General features: G+C 33.2%; 1 protein-coding gene across 1 annotated transcript in view; it reads left to right on the top strand.

The window, feature by feature from the left end:
• SLC25A40 (solute carrier family 25, member 40) overlaps positions 1–14,537 on the top strand; it is a 20,097-nt gene that overhangs the window by 2,147 nt on the left and 3,413 nt on the right. The window contains exons 2-6 of the mRNA XM_008586034.1: positions 2,273–2,340; positions 4,121–4,245; positions 5,460–5,633; positions 8,452–8,561; positions 11,276–11,357. Coding sequence (XP_008584256.1) covers positions 2,273–2,340; positions 4,121–4,245; positions 5,460–5,633; positions 8,452–8,561; positions 11,276–11,357 — 559 coding nt within the window. The remainder of the gene's footprint in view (positions 1–2,272; positions 2,341–4,120; positions 4,246–5,459; positions 5,634–8,451; positions 8,562–11,275; positions 11,358–14,537) is intronic.

Below are 14,537 nucleotides of genomic sequence, written 5' to 3'. Positions count from 1 at the left end.
AAAAAAAAAAAAAAAAAAAAAAAAAAAAAAAAGAAGTGGAAGCTAAAAAAAAAAACCCAAGACCAAAAACAAATAAATAAAACAAGAAAGAAAGATACAACAATCACAATAATGCAGTGACATTCAAAAGGAGAGAATGGAACTGAGGCCACAAGAGGAGGGAAAGGGGAAGGATAGGGTGGTTAGTGAGAAATTGGTAATGGGCCACGAAAAATGATTACATTGTGTAATCATAAATATAGTAATTGTTCTGATTTGAGCATCACATATTGCATATAGGTATTAATATTCAATGATGCACCCCACAGATACGTACAATCATGTTTTAATAAATTAAATTATAAAATAAAATTTTTGTCAGATAATTCTAACATCTCTCTTATCTCAATTTTCATGTCTATTTATTGTCTCTCTTCATTCAGCTTGACATCTTCCTGGTTCTTAGAATGAAAACTGATTTTCGATTGAAGCCTGGACATTTTGATTATTCTGTTATTAAACTGTGAATCTCATTTAAACATTTTAACTGGCTTTTTCTGACACTGCTTCCACAGGGAAGTGGGATGCCACCTGGTTATTACTGGGTAGAGCTAGAAGTCCAGGTTCCCCACTTGGCTTCCATTGACACACAATATGAGGGAAGATCTCTTTACTGTTGGGCAGTGATGGGAGTTCTGGCTCCGCATGTGGTTTCCATTGATTCTGTGGTGGGTTAGCCTCATTACTGTTGGGTGATGGTGAAAGTCTTGACTCTCTGCTACTACTCCTCTGATACTACCCTAGCAGGGGGAAGTGGGGACCCTTTTTACGAGCTGGTGAGGCTAAAGGTCTAAACTCTTCTACTGACCTTCTGTGACACCACCCCAATGAGGGTGTGACAGTGCATCATTACAGCCTTACAAGGGTAGAAGTCTAGGCTCCCTCCTTGGCCTTTTGTTGGTATGGTTCTGGGTTGTGGTGTTTGACTAGAGAAGAGTAGTTATTGTCTAAAAGTATTCTATCTTACTCAACTTCCCCTTTCCTGAGAAAACATGCAGTCCTTTATAGCTGGCTTCTTTCCCTTAGCACAATGTTTTAAGATTCATCCATGTTGTAGCATGTATCAGTGTTTTATTCCTTTTTATTACCAAATATTATTCCATTGTATGAATATACTCCTTTTTATTTATCTATTCATCAGTTGATAGACATTTAGGTTATTTCCACTTTTTGGAATGATTAATACTGCTATGAACATTCAAAGTTTTGTGTGAACATGTGTGTTAATTTCTCTTGGATATATACCAAAAGGTGGAATTACTGGGTCATATGGCAACTCTATGTTTAACCATTTGAGAAATTGCCAGACTGTTTCCAAAGTGTTTACAGCATTTTACATTCCCACCAACAATGAGGGTTCCAATTTTTCCACATTGTCATTAGTACTTGTTATTGTCTGTCTTCTTGTAGGTATGAAGCGCTACCTCATTGTGGTTTTGCTTTGTATTTCCGTAATGATCAATGATGTTGGAAATTTTTTTCATGTGTTTTTGGCCATTTGTTTGTCTTCTTTGGAGAAACATCTATTCAAATCCTTTGCCGATTTTTAATAGTTGTTCATCTTTTTATTATGAAGTTGTAAGAGTTTATCTGTTAACAGCAGACTTCCCTTCAGCTTTTGCCTGCTTTTAATTTCTCTCTAGAGATTTCAAATAGTGAGCTTTAATGATATTTTCTCAGATTTCATGCTTGTTCAGGAGAGTTTATCTGACCAACTCCCTGCCATTACTCTACTTCCTTTTTTTTATAATAATCTTTCAAAAGCTTTGTTTCCAAGCCCTAATCCAGAGCTGAGTAACGTAGACTTTTTTCTCTAAGGATCTAGTAGTATCCAGAAATGCTTCATTTTAATTGTTTTAAAATTATTATTATTATTATTATTTTATTTTTTTTTTTTGGTCTTTTGTCTTTTTCCGTGTCCGGCAACGGGATTGCAACCCTCGGTGTTGCTCCCGCGCCTCGCTCAGCCAGTGAGCGGGAACCGGTCTGTATGTGGGATCCAAACCCTCGGGCGGGAGCACCGCCGCGCTTCCCAAGCGGCGCACTATCCAGTGCGCCACCGGGCCGGCCCTAAAATTATTTTTTTAAAGAATGGACATACATAAGTCCAAGAAGCTCATAATTTAGAAATAAATGCTTGAAACAATCAAATTACCAATCAGATATCACTATAAATTTTTATATATCAAGTTTAGGTATATATTTTGACTACTTTTTTCTGTTATAATTTTAGGATGCCTTTTTAAAAATCATTCGAAATGAGGGCATTAAATCCCTGTGGAGTGGCCTTCCCCCTACTCTGTAAGTTGAATTTTAATATTTTTTCCTACTAAATGATGTTGGTTGTTTTGTTTTGTCTTAAAATCAACATGGTTGGACTAAATCTTGCATTTTTACTGTTAGAACTTTTCATTTTTCTGAAGCAATGTTTTATGAGTCTTACAACCACTCACATTTATTTGTTGATGTGATAGAAGGACTCACAGAACCTGAGGAGGTTATACTCATGGTCATGGTACATCACAACAAAGGGAAACAACATAGAATTGATAAGGAAAAAAGACATATTAAGAATTGACCAGGCGTAGGTTTCCACGGTCCTCCCTCGTGGCATTGCATAGGACACACTTATTCTTCCAACAACGCACTATGAAATGTGCAAGGTGTGTCTGCCTTGGGAAACCCACTTGAGTTTCAGAGTGTAGAGCTGTTATTGGGCATTGGTTATGTAGGGTACATTCTATCTTTGTGACCATCTGTGATTAGCAAAACTTCAGACCCAGAAGGAGAGTTTATGTTTACCATGAATCACATTGTTTGTACAAATCAACCTAGACAAGTTGGTTTAGTGCTTCAGACGCACAAAAAAAACCCTTTATAATAGGAAACATTTCAAGGAATAAATTCCCATGAGTTGTCCAAAGGTCAGTCATGCAGACAAGCCCACCTGAAGATATAGGAAACCAAGACTGCTGTGTTAAGTCTTTGCTGCACGAGAATTTTTTCCTCATGAGAAATAAAGAATTTGGTGTTGATTGACTTTTTGCTTATTTTACTAAAACAGTAAGATATATTACAACATGTAGACTTTTCCTTCTCCAGAGCACTCTAATTCTCTACTAGCTACTGATTGTATGAATTAGTATGATAAACTAGTGAGGCTGAATATAAAAATCTCAAATAATACCTTGGATTTCTCTCCCACATTTATTTCTAAGAACTTTCTTTATTCTCTTTTATAGAGGAAATTAGTCAACTTTGAGGCATATATTTTAAACAATACCTAGGGTTATAAAGTTAGTGGCAGATTCAAGAGCACCAGTCAGTCCTGCTCTTAAATTCTCAGCATCAAACATCACTGTAGAACATAAGGCATTCCAAACTACGGTCTGTGAATGTCCTATAGTTAGACCATAAACATAGACAGGTTTCTTATTGCATTAATATTTATGATTTGATATTGCCTGTAACTTTGTGTTTGAATTTAATAATTCCCTTTCTATATTTTCACTTAAAAGAATATGTCATTAGAATTCCCTCAAAACTAGTGTATATAATTCTGGTGATGTTAATTGTAATTTATTTTCAGTTATGAGCTGGTGTGATATAGGGTCTGTTGTTTAGAAATGTTTTATAATAGCTCATGTACTTTTTATTTCAGTGATTCTCATGGTAAACGTAATTGGGAAAGATGATCTAGGAGACCTGACACAGATAAAACAAGTCAAGGAGATGGAGAAGTGTCCTAATTTGTCTTTCCTATTTATGACCTGAGTGTGTGCTCTTTCTGTGATCTGAATTTGATTACATAATGCTTATTAAATGCTATATGTTATAAATTATCTTCACAACTAGAATGTAAACTTTTGAAGGGAAGATACCTGCTTTATATCTTTTTATTGCCTAGTAAGTTAAGCACTAATAATTTTTAAAATAAAAGAAAAATTGTCTCCATAGGCTTTGTTGTGGTTTTTAGCTTATACAAAATATAAGGGTTTTTTTTAGCTTATATAATAATATTTTAATTTGAGTATATTTGAGACCTTAATTTTGAATAGATGTTTTTGTGCTTTTCTAACAGTGTGATGGCCGTTCCTGCCACAATTATTTATTTTACCTGCTATGATCAATTAACTGATCTTCTGAGAGCTAAATTAGGAGAAAATGAAAACTGCATACCAATTGTGGCTGGAATTGTAGCTAGATGTAAGTAATACAAATCTTTATTTTCATTTCGATTTCTGTTTAGAGCTTCTGTTTAAATTCTGACATTCACAGATAATTTGTTTAATGTAGAGATTATTGGTAAAATATATTTTTCATTATGGTTTGTACTAATTTGTTAATATCTGTATTAGTATGTTTTCTGTTGCTTATAACAAAATACCTGAACCTGGGTAATTTATAAAGAAATGATATGTATTCTTACAGTTTTGGAGGCTGGGAAGTCCAAAGTCCAGGAGGGGCAGATCTGGTGAGGGCCTTCTTCTTGGTGGGAACTCTCTTTAGAGTCCTGTGGCAACACAAGGTGTCACTTGGCAAGAGGGCTGAGCGAGAGTCCTCTTCCTCTCCTCCTAAGGTGCTTCTTTCTCTCCTTATAAAGCCCTCAGTCTGCTCCCTGATAACTTATTAAACCATTAACACATTAATCCATGAATTGATTAATTCATTCACGAGGGCAGGGCCATCACCATACAATCACCTCTTAACGGCTCTACCTTTCAAATATCATTTTGGAGATTAAGTATCCAACATGCGCTTTGGAGGGGACCAACATTCAAACCATAGCAGTATCTGTACTCCAAAAGTCACATGATATGGTTATTGCTGTCAGAATGAGATGGGATCAGCCCATCTTGGTCAAATTTTGGATAGAGCTTTTAGAATGACATCAGAATTAGTTCTGATTCACACGAACTTTCAAGGTGTCATTTGGGACCATACATGATTCAGGCCAAAGTCCTAAATCATTTTCCTTATAGACTTTGGGATTATGAGTTTCATCAGTAGGAAATATGCCTCTGCAGAAAGATGTTTTTCTCTGTGAAATACGAGTGAGGTTTATTGGGGCACTAACTGGAATGAGTTTTTGTAATATTTTAGTTGATTATAACATTTCTGGAAGTGCCCTTGAAAGAGTTGAAACAAACATAAGGTATATGAAAATGGACTTCTTTTTTTAGTTTATTTTTTTATTTTTTGGTGGCTGGCCATTAGAAAATTGACTTTTAAGAAATAGCTTTATCAAAGGAAAAAATCTGTGCCAATATGTTGGCATCATTAGATGTTTGATTTTAACGTTTGCAGATATTTCAGAATACAAGTTTAAAATATCATAAAATTCATGAAATACTAATTTTTGTGTGTGTGTTTGCATAGTACATGTATTTTTTTTTCTTTGATTTGCTTATTTGTATTAGTTGGTGCAGTAACTGTAATAAGTCCCTTAGAATTGATTAGAACCAAGATGCAGTCTAAGAAGTTTTCTTACAAGGAAGTACACCAATTTGTCAGCAAGAAAGTGTCTGAAGATGGTTGGATTTCCCTCTGGAGGGGCTGGGCTCCTACTGTTCTTAGAGATGTACCTTTCTCAGGTAAGATTTATCTTATTAGTATCTGCTAAATTTTAGGTAGCTTTGTCTTATTCATATATTGCTTTCACTAGATTTTAAAAACCTTTACAGTTAAATTATCTTCTGTAGTAACTACAGACTAACTCCTAGTTAATTATTGGGCTTTCAGATCTTTGCAAGCCTTGATTGAACAGTTTCTAATGCAAGCCTGTTTTTCTTTTCTTTTTGTGCTTAATTTTCTTTTAAATGTTAATTGGTGAGTACTCATCTTCAGAGATTGCAAACTACTTTTAACATTATTCTAAATAAGTCATAATTAATAAGGTAAGCAAACTACTGCAAATCAGAATATTATAAAATCCATTTAAGACCACCTTTGAATTATATGGGGTTGTACTTTTTCAGTTATTAAAAATAAACATTTACCCATTAAACGAGTATCCTGTAAAACATTATTATAACTCAGGTAGGTGATTGTGTTCATCCTTGAATTATGAAGAGGGAAAATCATGGAAAGTGAAAAGTACAAATCTAACAACAACTTGTAGAATGTGCATATCTTAGTTGTATTTTCTTGTGAATCATAGACGTTTCCACTTAAGACCTGAAAGGAATAGTTATTGAGAACCCTTGTATTAACGTTTCTGTTTCTTTTTCACTTTTTGTTAATCCTTTATTAATGATTTCTTATACACATTTCTAAGCATCTTTCCCTTTTGTATTTTGTTGTATCAATCTTTTGTATTCAGTTATGCTGTTTAGAAATATACAGTATGTAAGTAATCATAGATTCCTATGCCAATTATGTTCTTTACTTTTTTATTATATATTTGGTATGTAAAAAGTAATATATATTATGAAGTATAGTAATAAAATGAATACCTGTGAACTCACCACTTCAAATTATGAGCTATAGAACATTGCATTTTTTTTTAATCCCGAGACCATATATATGCTTTTGCACTGTCAACATGCCCACTTAGTAACCACTATACTGAATTTTTATCATTCATTTGATTTTTTTTTTTAAATAGTTTTTCCATATATCTATTATTTCTAAATAATATATTATTTAGTTTTACCTATTTTGGGAGCTTAAAATAATCCTTTTTTTACTGAAGAATTTTCCTAAGATTCATTCTTGTTTTTGTATGTAACTGTGTTTTCTTCATTTTTACTCTTGTTTATGTATGAGTAAACAAGTAAGCAGCACTACTATGAAATTTTTAAACAGTTTCTTGGGGCATCTATGCAAGAGTTTCTCCTTATTGGATTTGCTGGTTCATATACATATATACATTTCTAATTTTACTTAGTAATATTGAACTCTTTTCTAAAGTGATTGTGCGGACCTATACACCAACCAGCAATGTATGAGATTTCTTGCTGTTTCATAACCTTACCAGCCCTTTTATTTTCAAAATTCTTAATTTAAAGTAGTATCTCAGTTTAACTGTTTCATTGGCCATTCATTTATCCATAATCAATTTGGGATTATGGACTGAAAGAGGTAATCAATTTCATTTTCCTCATATGAATAGCTAGTTATCCCAGCATCATTTATTGAATAACCACAGTTGCTCTGGGGATCTGCAGTACCACCTCTGTCATATTAAATTTTTGCGTATGCATTGATTTGTTTCACTGGTTAATTTGTCTAACCTGGTGCGAATACTACACTTTCTAAATTACTAGTGCTTTGTAAAAAGTCACCTTGGTGATGTCACCTTATTTTTCTTCCCTAGGCATGTCATATGTCTTTATATTAATAACCAATCTTCTTCAAAGTGTTTTAGTAGAGATTTAAAATTTTCATCATAAAAGTTGTATACATCTTTTTTTTTTAGCTTTATTTATAGGTAACCTCCTCCCCCCACTTCCCACCAACTTTTAGTGGCTATTTTAAAAGCTGTTTTTTTTTTTTTTAATTATGTTTTCTAAATCTTTGTAGCTGGTACAGTTGCAATTGATTTTTATGTAATAGCTTGTATCTAGCTATCTTTTAAAACTGTTATAAATTGTAATTTGTCTGAATATCTTTTGGGTTTTCTATGCAGACAGTAATACTGTATGTAAATTATGACTTTATTGTCTTCATTTTTAATCATCATAGCTGCTTCTGTCTTACTTGCTGCCTAGTACAGTTTTGAATAGTAGTAATAATAATGAGCATCCCTATCATTTTCTTCATTTTGAAGGAAATGTTCTGTTCCACCATTAATTATTTTTGCTATAGGTTTGTGATTGATATCCTTTATCAAGTTAAAGAAGTTCCCTTTTATCTCTAGGTTTCCAAGAAATTTGCTTGCTTTAGAATGAGAGTGTTAAATTTTATTAAATGCTTTTATGTTATCATTAGATGATACCATGTTTTTTTTTAAATGTGTTATATGACATTTAAAGGTTTTATTATATTAATTAGCTTTGCATTTCTGGGATAACCCATCATAGTCAAAGTGGATGATTTTTATGAAATACTTCTGGCTTCAGTTTATTATTATTATTTCTATTTTAGGATTTTTACACTTGTGTTCATGAATAGTTTGGCTTTTACTTTTCCTTTTTTCTACTGTTCTTGTCAGGTTTTAGAATTATAGTCCTACTTTACTGATATGTAATATCTTTTGTTTTAAGACTGCTAGACTATTACTGAGCATTTTGCTCTTTTTTAATTAAAAAAATTTTTTTTTTACATCTCACCTCATAGGTGCCTAAGCAGAAGCAAGGCATGTCAAGGTTAAAATTCCTCTTTTCCTTTAACATATACCTCGTAAATCTTTTCTTTAAAGTACACATTTTATTTCTAAATATGTGCTCATTTCATTCTCTGTTTTTATAGCAATGTACTGGTATAACTATGAAATTTTAAAGAAGTGGTTGAGTGAGAAATCTGGTTTGTATGAACCAACATTTATGATCAACTTTACTTCAGGGGCATTGTCTGGTTCTGTAAGTTTATTCTTTTGTTGTTAGTATTCCAGAACAATGATAATTGTTGTGATATGTAGCATTTCATGCATACAGCACTTTTAGGCTGCACTGCTTTAAATATTTTCTAAGTATGTACCATCCTATTTTAAGAAAATAGATGATTAGCCATTAAAGTAGTTTAAAATATACTTTGTGTTTATGTTTTATTGTATTTTTCTGAGAAACGTGGATTTGTTAGATCATTAAAGTTATAATGATAATAATTTAAATAGTGCTTTACTAGAGACCAGATTTTACCTCAAAAAGTTCATAGGAAGATTTGTATTCTTTTAATTCTATTTTTCCACAAGGTTTTAAAGGTACCCTTGTTATTTTCAATTTATTAGCTTAATAAATGCTAGTAAATCTGATTAGGTAATATTTTATGGAGTGTCATCCCACGTGTATAATTGAATTGAATAGAAGCAGTTCTATCCTCTGCTGCTAATTCCTGTTTCTTTGGAAACATCTTGGCTTACTAAATATTTCTTAAAAGTTCAAGAAAAATTACCATTTTTCTTGAAAGGGAAGGATCTCAAATGACAATTTTGGGGTAGTAGAGAGTTTACTTTTTCCTACCCTTCCATACAATTGAAAGTCATGTAGTGGGCTTTCTTTATGCAGATCACATCACCATCACCTTGGCTATAAAGAGTTTTCTTATACCGACATACTTGCAAAATGAGTTAGTGATAATTTACAGTGAGACACTGACATACTGGAACCACCTAAAAACAAGAGGGAAGGGGCAGAGTGAAGTGATGGAGACCTTCAGAAAAATGTTGGAATAATAGATCAGAAAACCTAGGCTAAGGAAGCCACCATGATTTAGTTCAAAATTTAGACATCAATATTCCCAGATCTAAGATCTGTCAAATTAAGCCTAGTGGATTATAAGTTTATGGAGCCAAAAAAGCAATTAGCATTATTGAATAGTTGCTTCAGTATGGTGTACCAGCTTTTACAGTAATATGAAGGAAAGTTCTCTATTTTACTATTTCTGTTTACCATAGAAAATTTATTTTTAATGATTTTTTAATGATCTAGAAATGTTCCTGCCTTTTGACAATTTTCAAATAAAAATTTGTCTCTGCAACAGCAAAAGCACATGAATATGACTGTGGCCAGGCTTTCTGTTAGAAAACAAAACAGCCTAAACCATATCATTTTAAAAAGTGTCAAAGAGGGGGCCGGCCCGGTGGCGCACTGCTATAGTGCGCCGCTTGGGAAGCGCGGCGGCACTACCACCGAGGGTTTGGATCCCACATACAGACCGGTCGCTCACTGGCTGAGCGAGGGGCGGGAGCAACACTGAGGGTTGCGATCCGTTGCTGGTCACGAAAAAAGACAAAAAGGAAAAAAAAAAAAAGTGTCAAAGAGGCTTACATAACAATGTAAGCTACCTTTTGCAACTACATAGTAGATTGTGGAGATGTAGAAGCAATAATTGATTTTTATCATACCTGAGATCTTTGAAACTGATTTCAAGAACTTAAATCAACAAATTGTTAGGGAGGGTGAAATAAAATATAAGTGATTTTAAACGGCATTCTGCGAGCATATTGGGCAAATGTGAGTTGGGAAGCAAAAAATAGAGACCAGATTTTACTTTTCATGGCTATTGTATCAAATATCATGAGAACATTCTTAGAAGAATTTAATTATTCTTTTTATTTTTTTAATTTTTTTTATTTTATTTTTTTGTCTTTTTCCGTGTCCAGCAACGGATCGCAACCCTCAGTGTTGCCCCCGTACCGGACCGGGGACCGGCAACGGGATCGCAAGCCTCGGTGTTGCTCCCGCGCCTCGCTCAGCCAGTGAGCGGGAGCCGGTCTGTATGTGGGATCCGAACCCTCAGACGGGAGCGCTGCCGCGCTTCCCAAGCGGCGCACTATCCAGTGCACCACCGGGCCGGCCCTAATTATTCTTTTTAAAAGAACCTCCCGGCTGGCTGGTTAGGTCACTTGGTTAGAGCATGGTGATAATAAGCAGCACCAAGAAAGGTCAAGGGCTCAGATCCTTGTACTGACCAGCCAATGGAAAAAAAAAAAAAAAAAAAAAAAAACCCCTTTAATTGAGGCATTACGGAAATGATTGTAAAGTTGAATCATTTTGAGAAAAAAATTTTTAAATGTGATTTGTGAACCATAGTAACTATATTTGATAATACTCAAAACCCATAAAGAAAAGGTGTATAGAACTTAAAGTTCAAAGTCTATTTTCTTTATTTAAACTTAATTTTTATTGTATTCAATTTTAAAACATTTGTTGAAAAGTTTTAAATGCTCACAATACTTGAAAGTTTCTGCTTTAAAATATGTGTTATACCTTCACGAGAAGTAAAGGAATAATGGAATATACAGGAGCATCAGAAATTGTCAGTACTGGTTTTGGAGTCAGAGAGGTCTGGTTGGAATTCTGGTTCTCCCACTAGTAGCTGTGTGACCTCTGGAAAGCAAGGGAACTTTTCTGAGACTATTTTTGAGTTTCATGAGAAACACATAAGATATACATCTGTTTTCTTTAACAAAAACATATATATATATATATATATATATATATCTGGTTCATTGTAAAGTTGTTATGATTTTTATTTTTATCCTTATTATATAATGTGCTAATTGGAAGAATATGAAATATTTTAGGAAAAATTAAAAGGTAGATTTAAATTAATCAATTTTACTTTTTGACAGTTTGCAGCTGTTGCAACTTTACCATTTGATGTAGTAAAAACACAAAAGCAGACACTACTTTGGACATATGAATGTCATAAAAGTAAGTTGAAATAATTTAAAACATTTTTAAGAGGCCGTTTCCATTTTCCTTTCCAGATGTTAAGTTAGCAGTATCTAAAAATAAGGAAAACAAGATTTTTTTCCCCTCTCTGGCCTTATTTACTTAAATGAATCTTATATACTGTTAGAATGGAATACTCAGAAAAATGCTCTAAACCCCAACAAAAAATTTAAGAGATTTTAAAGTCTAAATGTTTCTTGACTGCTATCAGTTAAGTTTCATACCTGCTATAAAGAATAAGTTCTTTGTTAGTGAAAAGGTAGGTTGTTTTATGATATTCTTTCCTACAGTTCATTTTCACATTTATTTCAAATGTTCATTTTTATTCTCCTTGTAAGTATTCTTTCAAATAAACCAATACAATAAATCAGGACAAATTAGGATAAAGGATAGAAAATTACTAGGAAACCTTTTTTCTCTTTATGTTTTTCATTAGTATGTATATACATTTTCCTTTTTTGTTTGTCTTTTAGCTTCCTTCGTTTTGGTACTTTTTAAAATATCTATTATCTCCATCTATTTTTACTTTTTTGTAACCCATAATTTTTTCTCTATCAACAGTGTACTCTTATTTACTTCTACTAGATCCCCTCTGTCACCATTTCTCTTTAGAAAGTGTAGCAAACCCATGGGAAACTGTCCACTACAAAATTGTGTTATGTAAGCCTTGTGATAAGCCTGTTATAATGTAAATAAACTGTTCTAACCTATGACAATAATATTTTGCCTAAATAATAAAATAGGTTTTATAATGTTGAAAGAAACATTGATTATAGACCTCTGCAATTGAATCTGATGGGTATTGGTAACAACCTTGTCTTTGACCTACCAAATACCTAGTCCCCTCTAATATTAGAAGCTAATAAAAAACTTGGAGGTAATCAGTTTTATTATACCAGGATTCTCCCACTTCTCTGTTTCAGGCATGAGTCTTCTATCTGCCTAAGCCCTGTCCGTCCTCCTTTGATAGTTCAAAATTATTTTGTTTCATTCTTCCTTTTTGCTCATCAGAATCCTTTTTCTCCTGTTAAGCAAACTATTTAATATAGTAGGAATATTCTCTTTGGTGCAATTTATCATAAGTGGTTAATGACTATGGCTGAAGTAGTGGTGGTCATATTGGTGATGAGAGAGAAGATTCTCCTGTAGGGAATCTGTATGGGTAGATTCTGATGCACAATAAAAGTTTGAGAGCTACTTACCTAGGTAAATAATCAATGGAGTCACCTGAGGTGCTTTTTCGCTATATCTGAAGCTGGGCATCGCTCCCAGTAGATTCTCATTTAATGGATCTAAGGTGAGGCTCTAGCTTGTGTATTTTGAAAATGTTCCCTAGGTGATTGTGTTGTACATCCTTATTGAGACTGGCACCAGGGATCCAATCTTTATTAGATTTAACTCTTACCTATGACTGCTTTTTTATAATTAGTGTTTCTCCATTTAAACCCAAAAGGAGAAGCCGAACATAAGAGTTGGTTTTTAATTTTCCATTATCATCATTGGTCACTTTTACCTGTTACTGTGCCTTCAGCTATGAACCAATTGTTTAAAGGTTTAGCAAGATAAATTTCTATTGCAAACTGCACTTCTGATTTGAGTGATAAACAGCCCATAATTATTCTCATTATTTGTATTGTTATTTATCCCCACCAAATAAGTAAGGTGGCTTCATTTACAAGTGGTTTCCTCCATTCCATAGCTCGGCTATACCAAATTCATTATCTCTAAGCAAAAAAGAAAATATGAAGTATTGCATATAGAATGATGGTCAGGTTCCATGCAAGAATATTATCTCTGTATCAACACACTGAGACCACTTCTCCCATTCTTCTTCCATTAGTCAATTACTGATTGAGTGCCTATGCTGTGTCAGAGACAATGCTGGTATATACAGATAAATGAGACAGTATCCAAATCCTCAAAGTGTTTAAATCTGCTGGAGAAGAGGCTGCATTCAGAAGCACATTAGGATGTAGTTAAGTTCCAGATCCTATAATAGAGATACCTCATTTATGAGTGCATCATTCATATTTAATTTTCAAAAATTTAATCTCTGGTTTCAACTTTTTAAGCTTGGGCCAAATCCATCTGTTTTCCAGAGGTTGAGCTTTTTCTCTGAACATATTCAATATATTAAAACACTATTTAAACAGTATATAATTCTTTTAACGTCTTTAATTTTAATTTTTAATATTTGATATTTAGTGAATTAATTTTAAAACTTAAAACAATCTTTTAAAGCAGAAATAAAAGAATCATTAAAATGGTTATACCTGGCAAATAAACTTATTAAAAATGCTCCATCTTAGTAGTAATGTGGAACAATACTAAGAGGACATTTTATACCAATTGGATTGTTGGGGAGGGTGTAGAGCACTGGGAACTCTCATGCCATGATGGTGACAGTATACATTTGGAACAACTGCTTTGGAAAACAATCTGGCAATATTAAGGAATGTCCTTTGAGTTATCAGTTTCACTCCTAGATACGTGCCCTTGTGAAACTTTGCACATATACAAGGATATTCACTGCAAGATTCTTATTAATAACAAAAAGTTAGAAACTACCAAATGTCTCTTGGCAGCAAAATGGGTAAATCATGATAATCCATATATGCACAATATCATACAGCAATTAAAATGAACAAAGTATAGCTGCACTTGCCAACATAGATAATCCTAAAGGAACATTGCAGGAGTAAATGTATAGTATGATATCATTTATATAAAGTTTTAAAGCAGTACAAACAAGAATATACAGTGTTTCTGGATATGTTCAGATGTAAAAATTCAAACAAATTTATGAGGAAGATAAAGACAGACAAGGGAGTGCTTACCTCTGAGGAGAGAGGAATATATAGAGGGCTTCAGTTGTATCTGAAATATACACTTGTTACAATTTAACAAATTTGGATGGTCAGTGAGTGTTTATTATTTTCTGTGCTTTTCTGTATGCCTGAAATATTTAATAAAAGTGTTTCTTTACAATGTTTAAGAAGTTGCTTATTACTTGTAGGAATAGCTCTATAATGTTGAAACTTTAGGCAGGAGAACTGTTAAGGTGCCACTAGAGCTCGGCCCTGGCTTACATTCAGTTGATACTCTCTTTTTGTTATTCTCTTTTTTTTTTTTTTTTTTTTTTTTTTTTTTTTTCCGTGT

Source organism: Galeopterus variegatus, unplaced genomic scaffold, assembly GCF_000696425.1.
Source record: "Galeopterus variegatus unplaced genomic scaffold, G_variegatus-3.0.2 Scaffold3810, whole genome shotgun sequence".
NCBI classification, from domain to species: Eukaryota; Metazoa; Chordata; class Mammalia; order Dermoptera; family Cynocephalidae; genus Galeopterus; species Galeopterus variegatus.
This window is presented reverse-complemented; position numbering and strand designations above follow the sequence as displayed.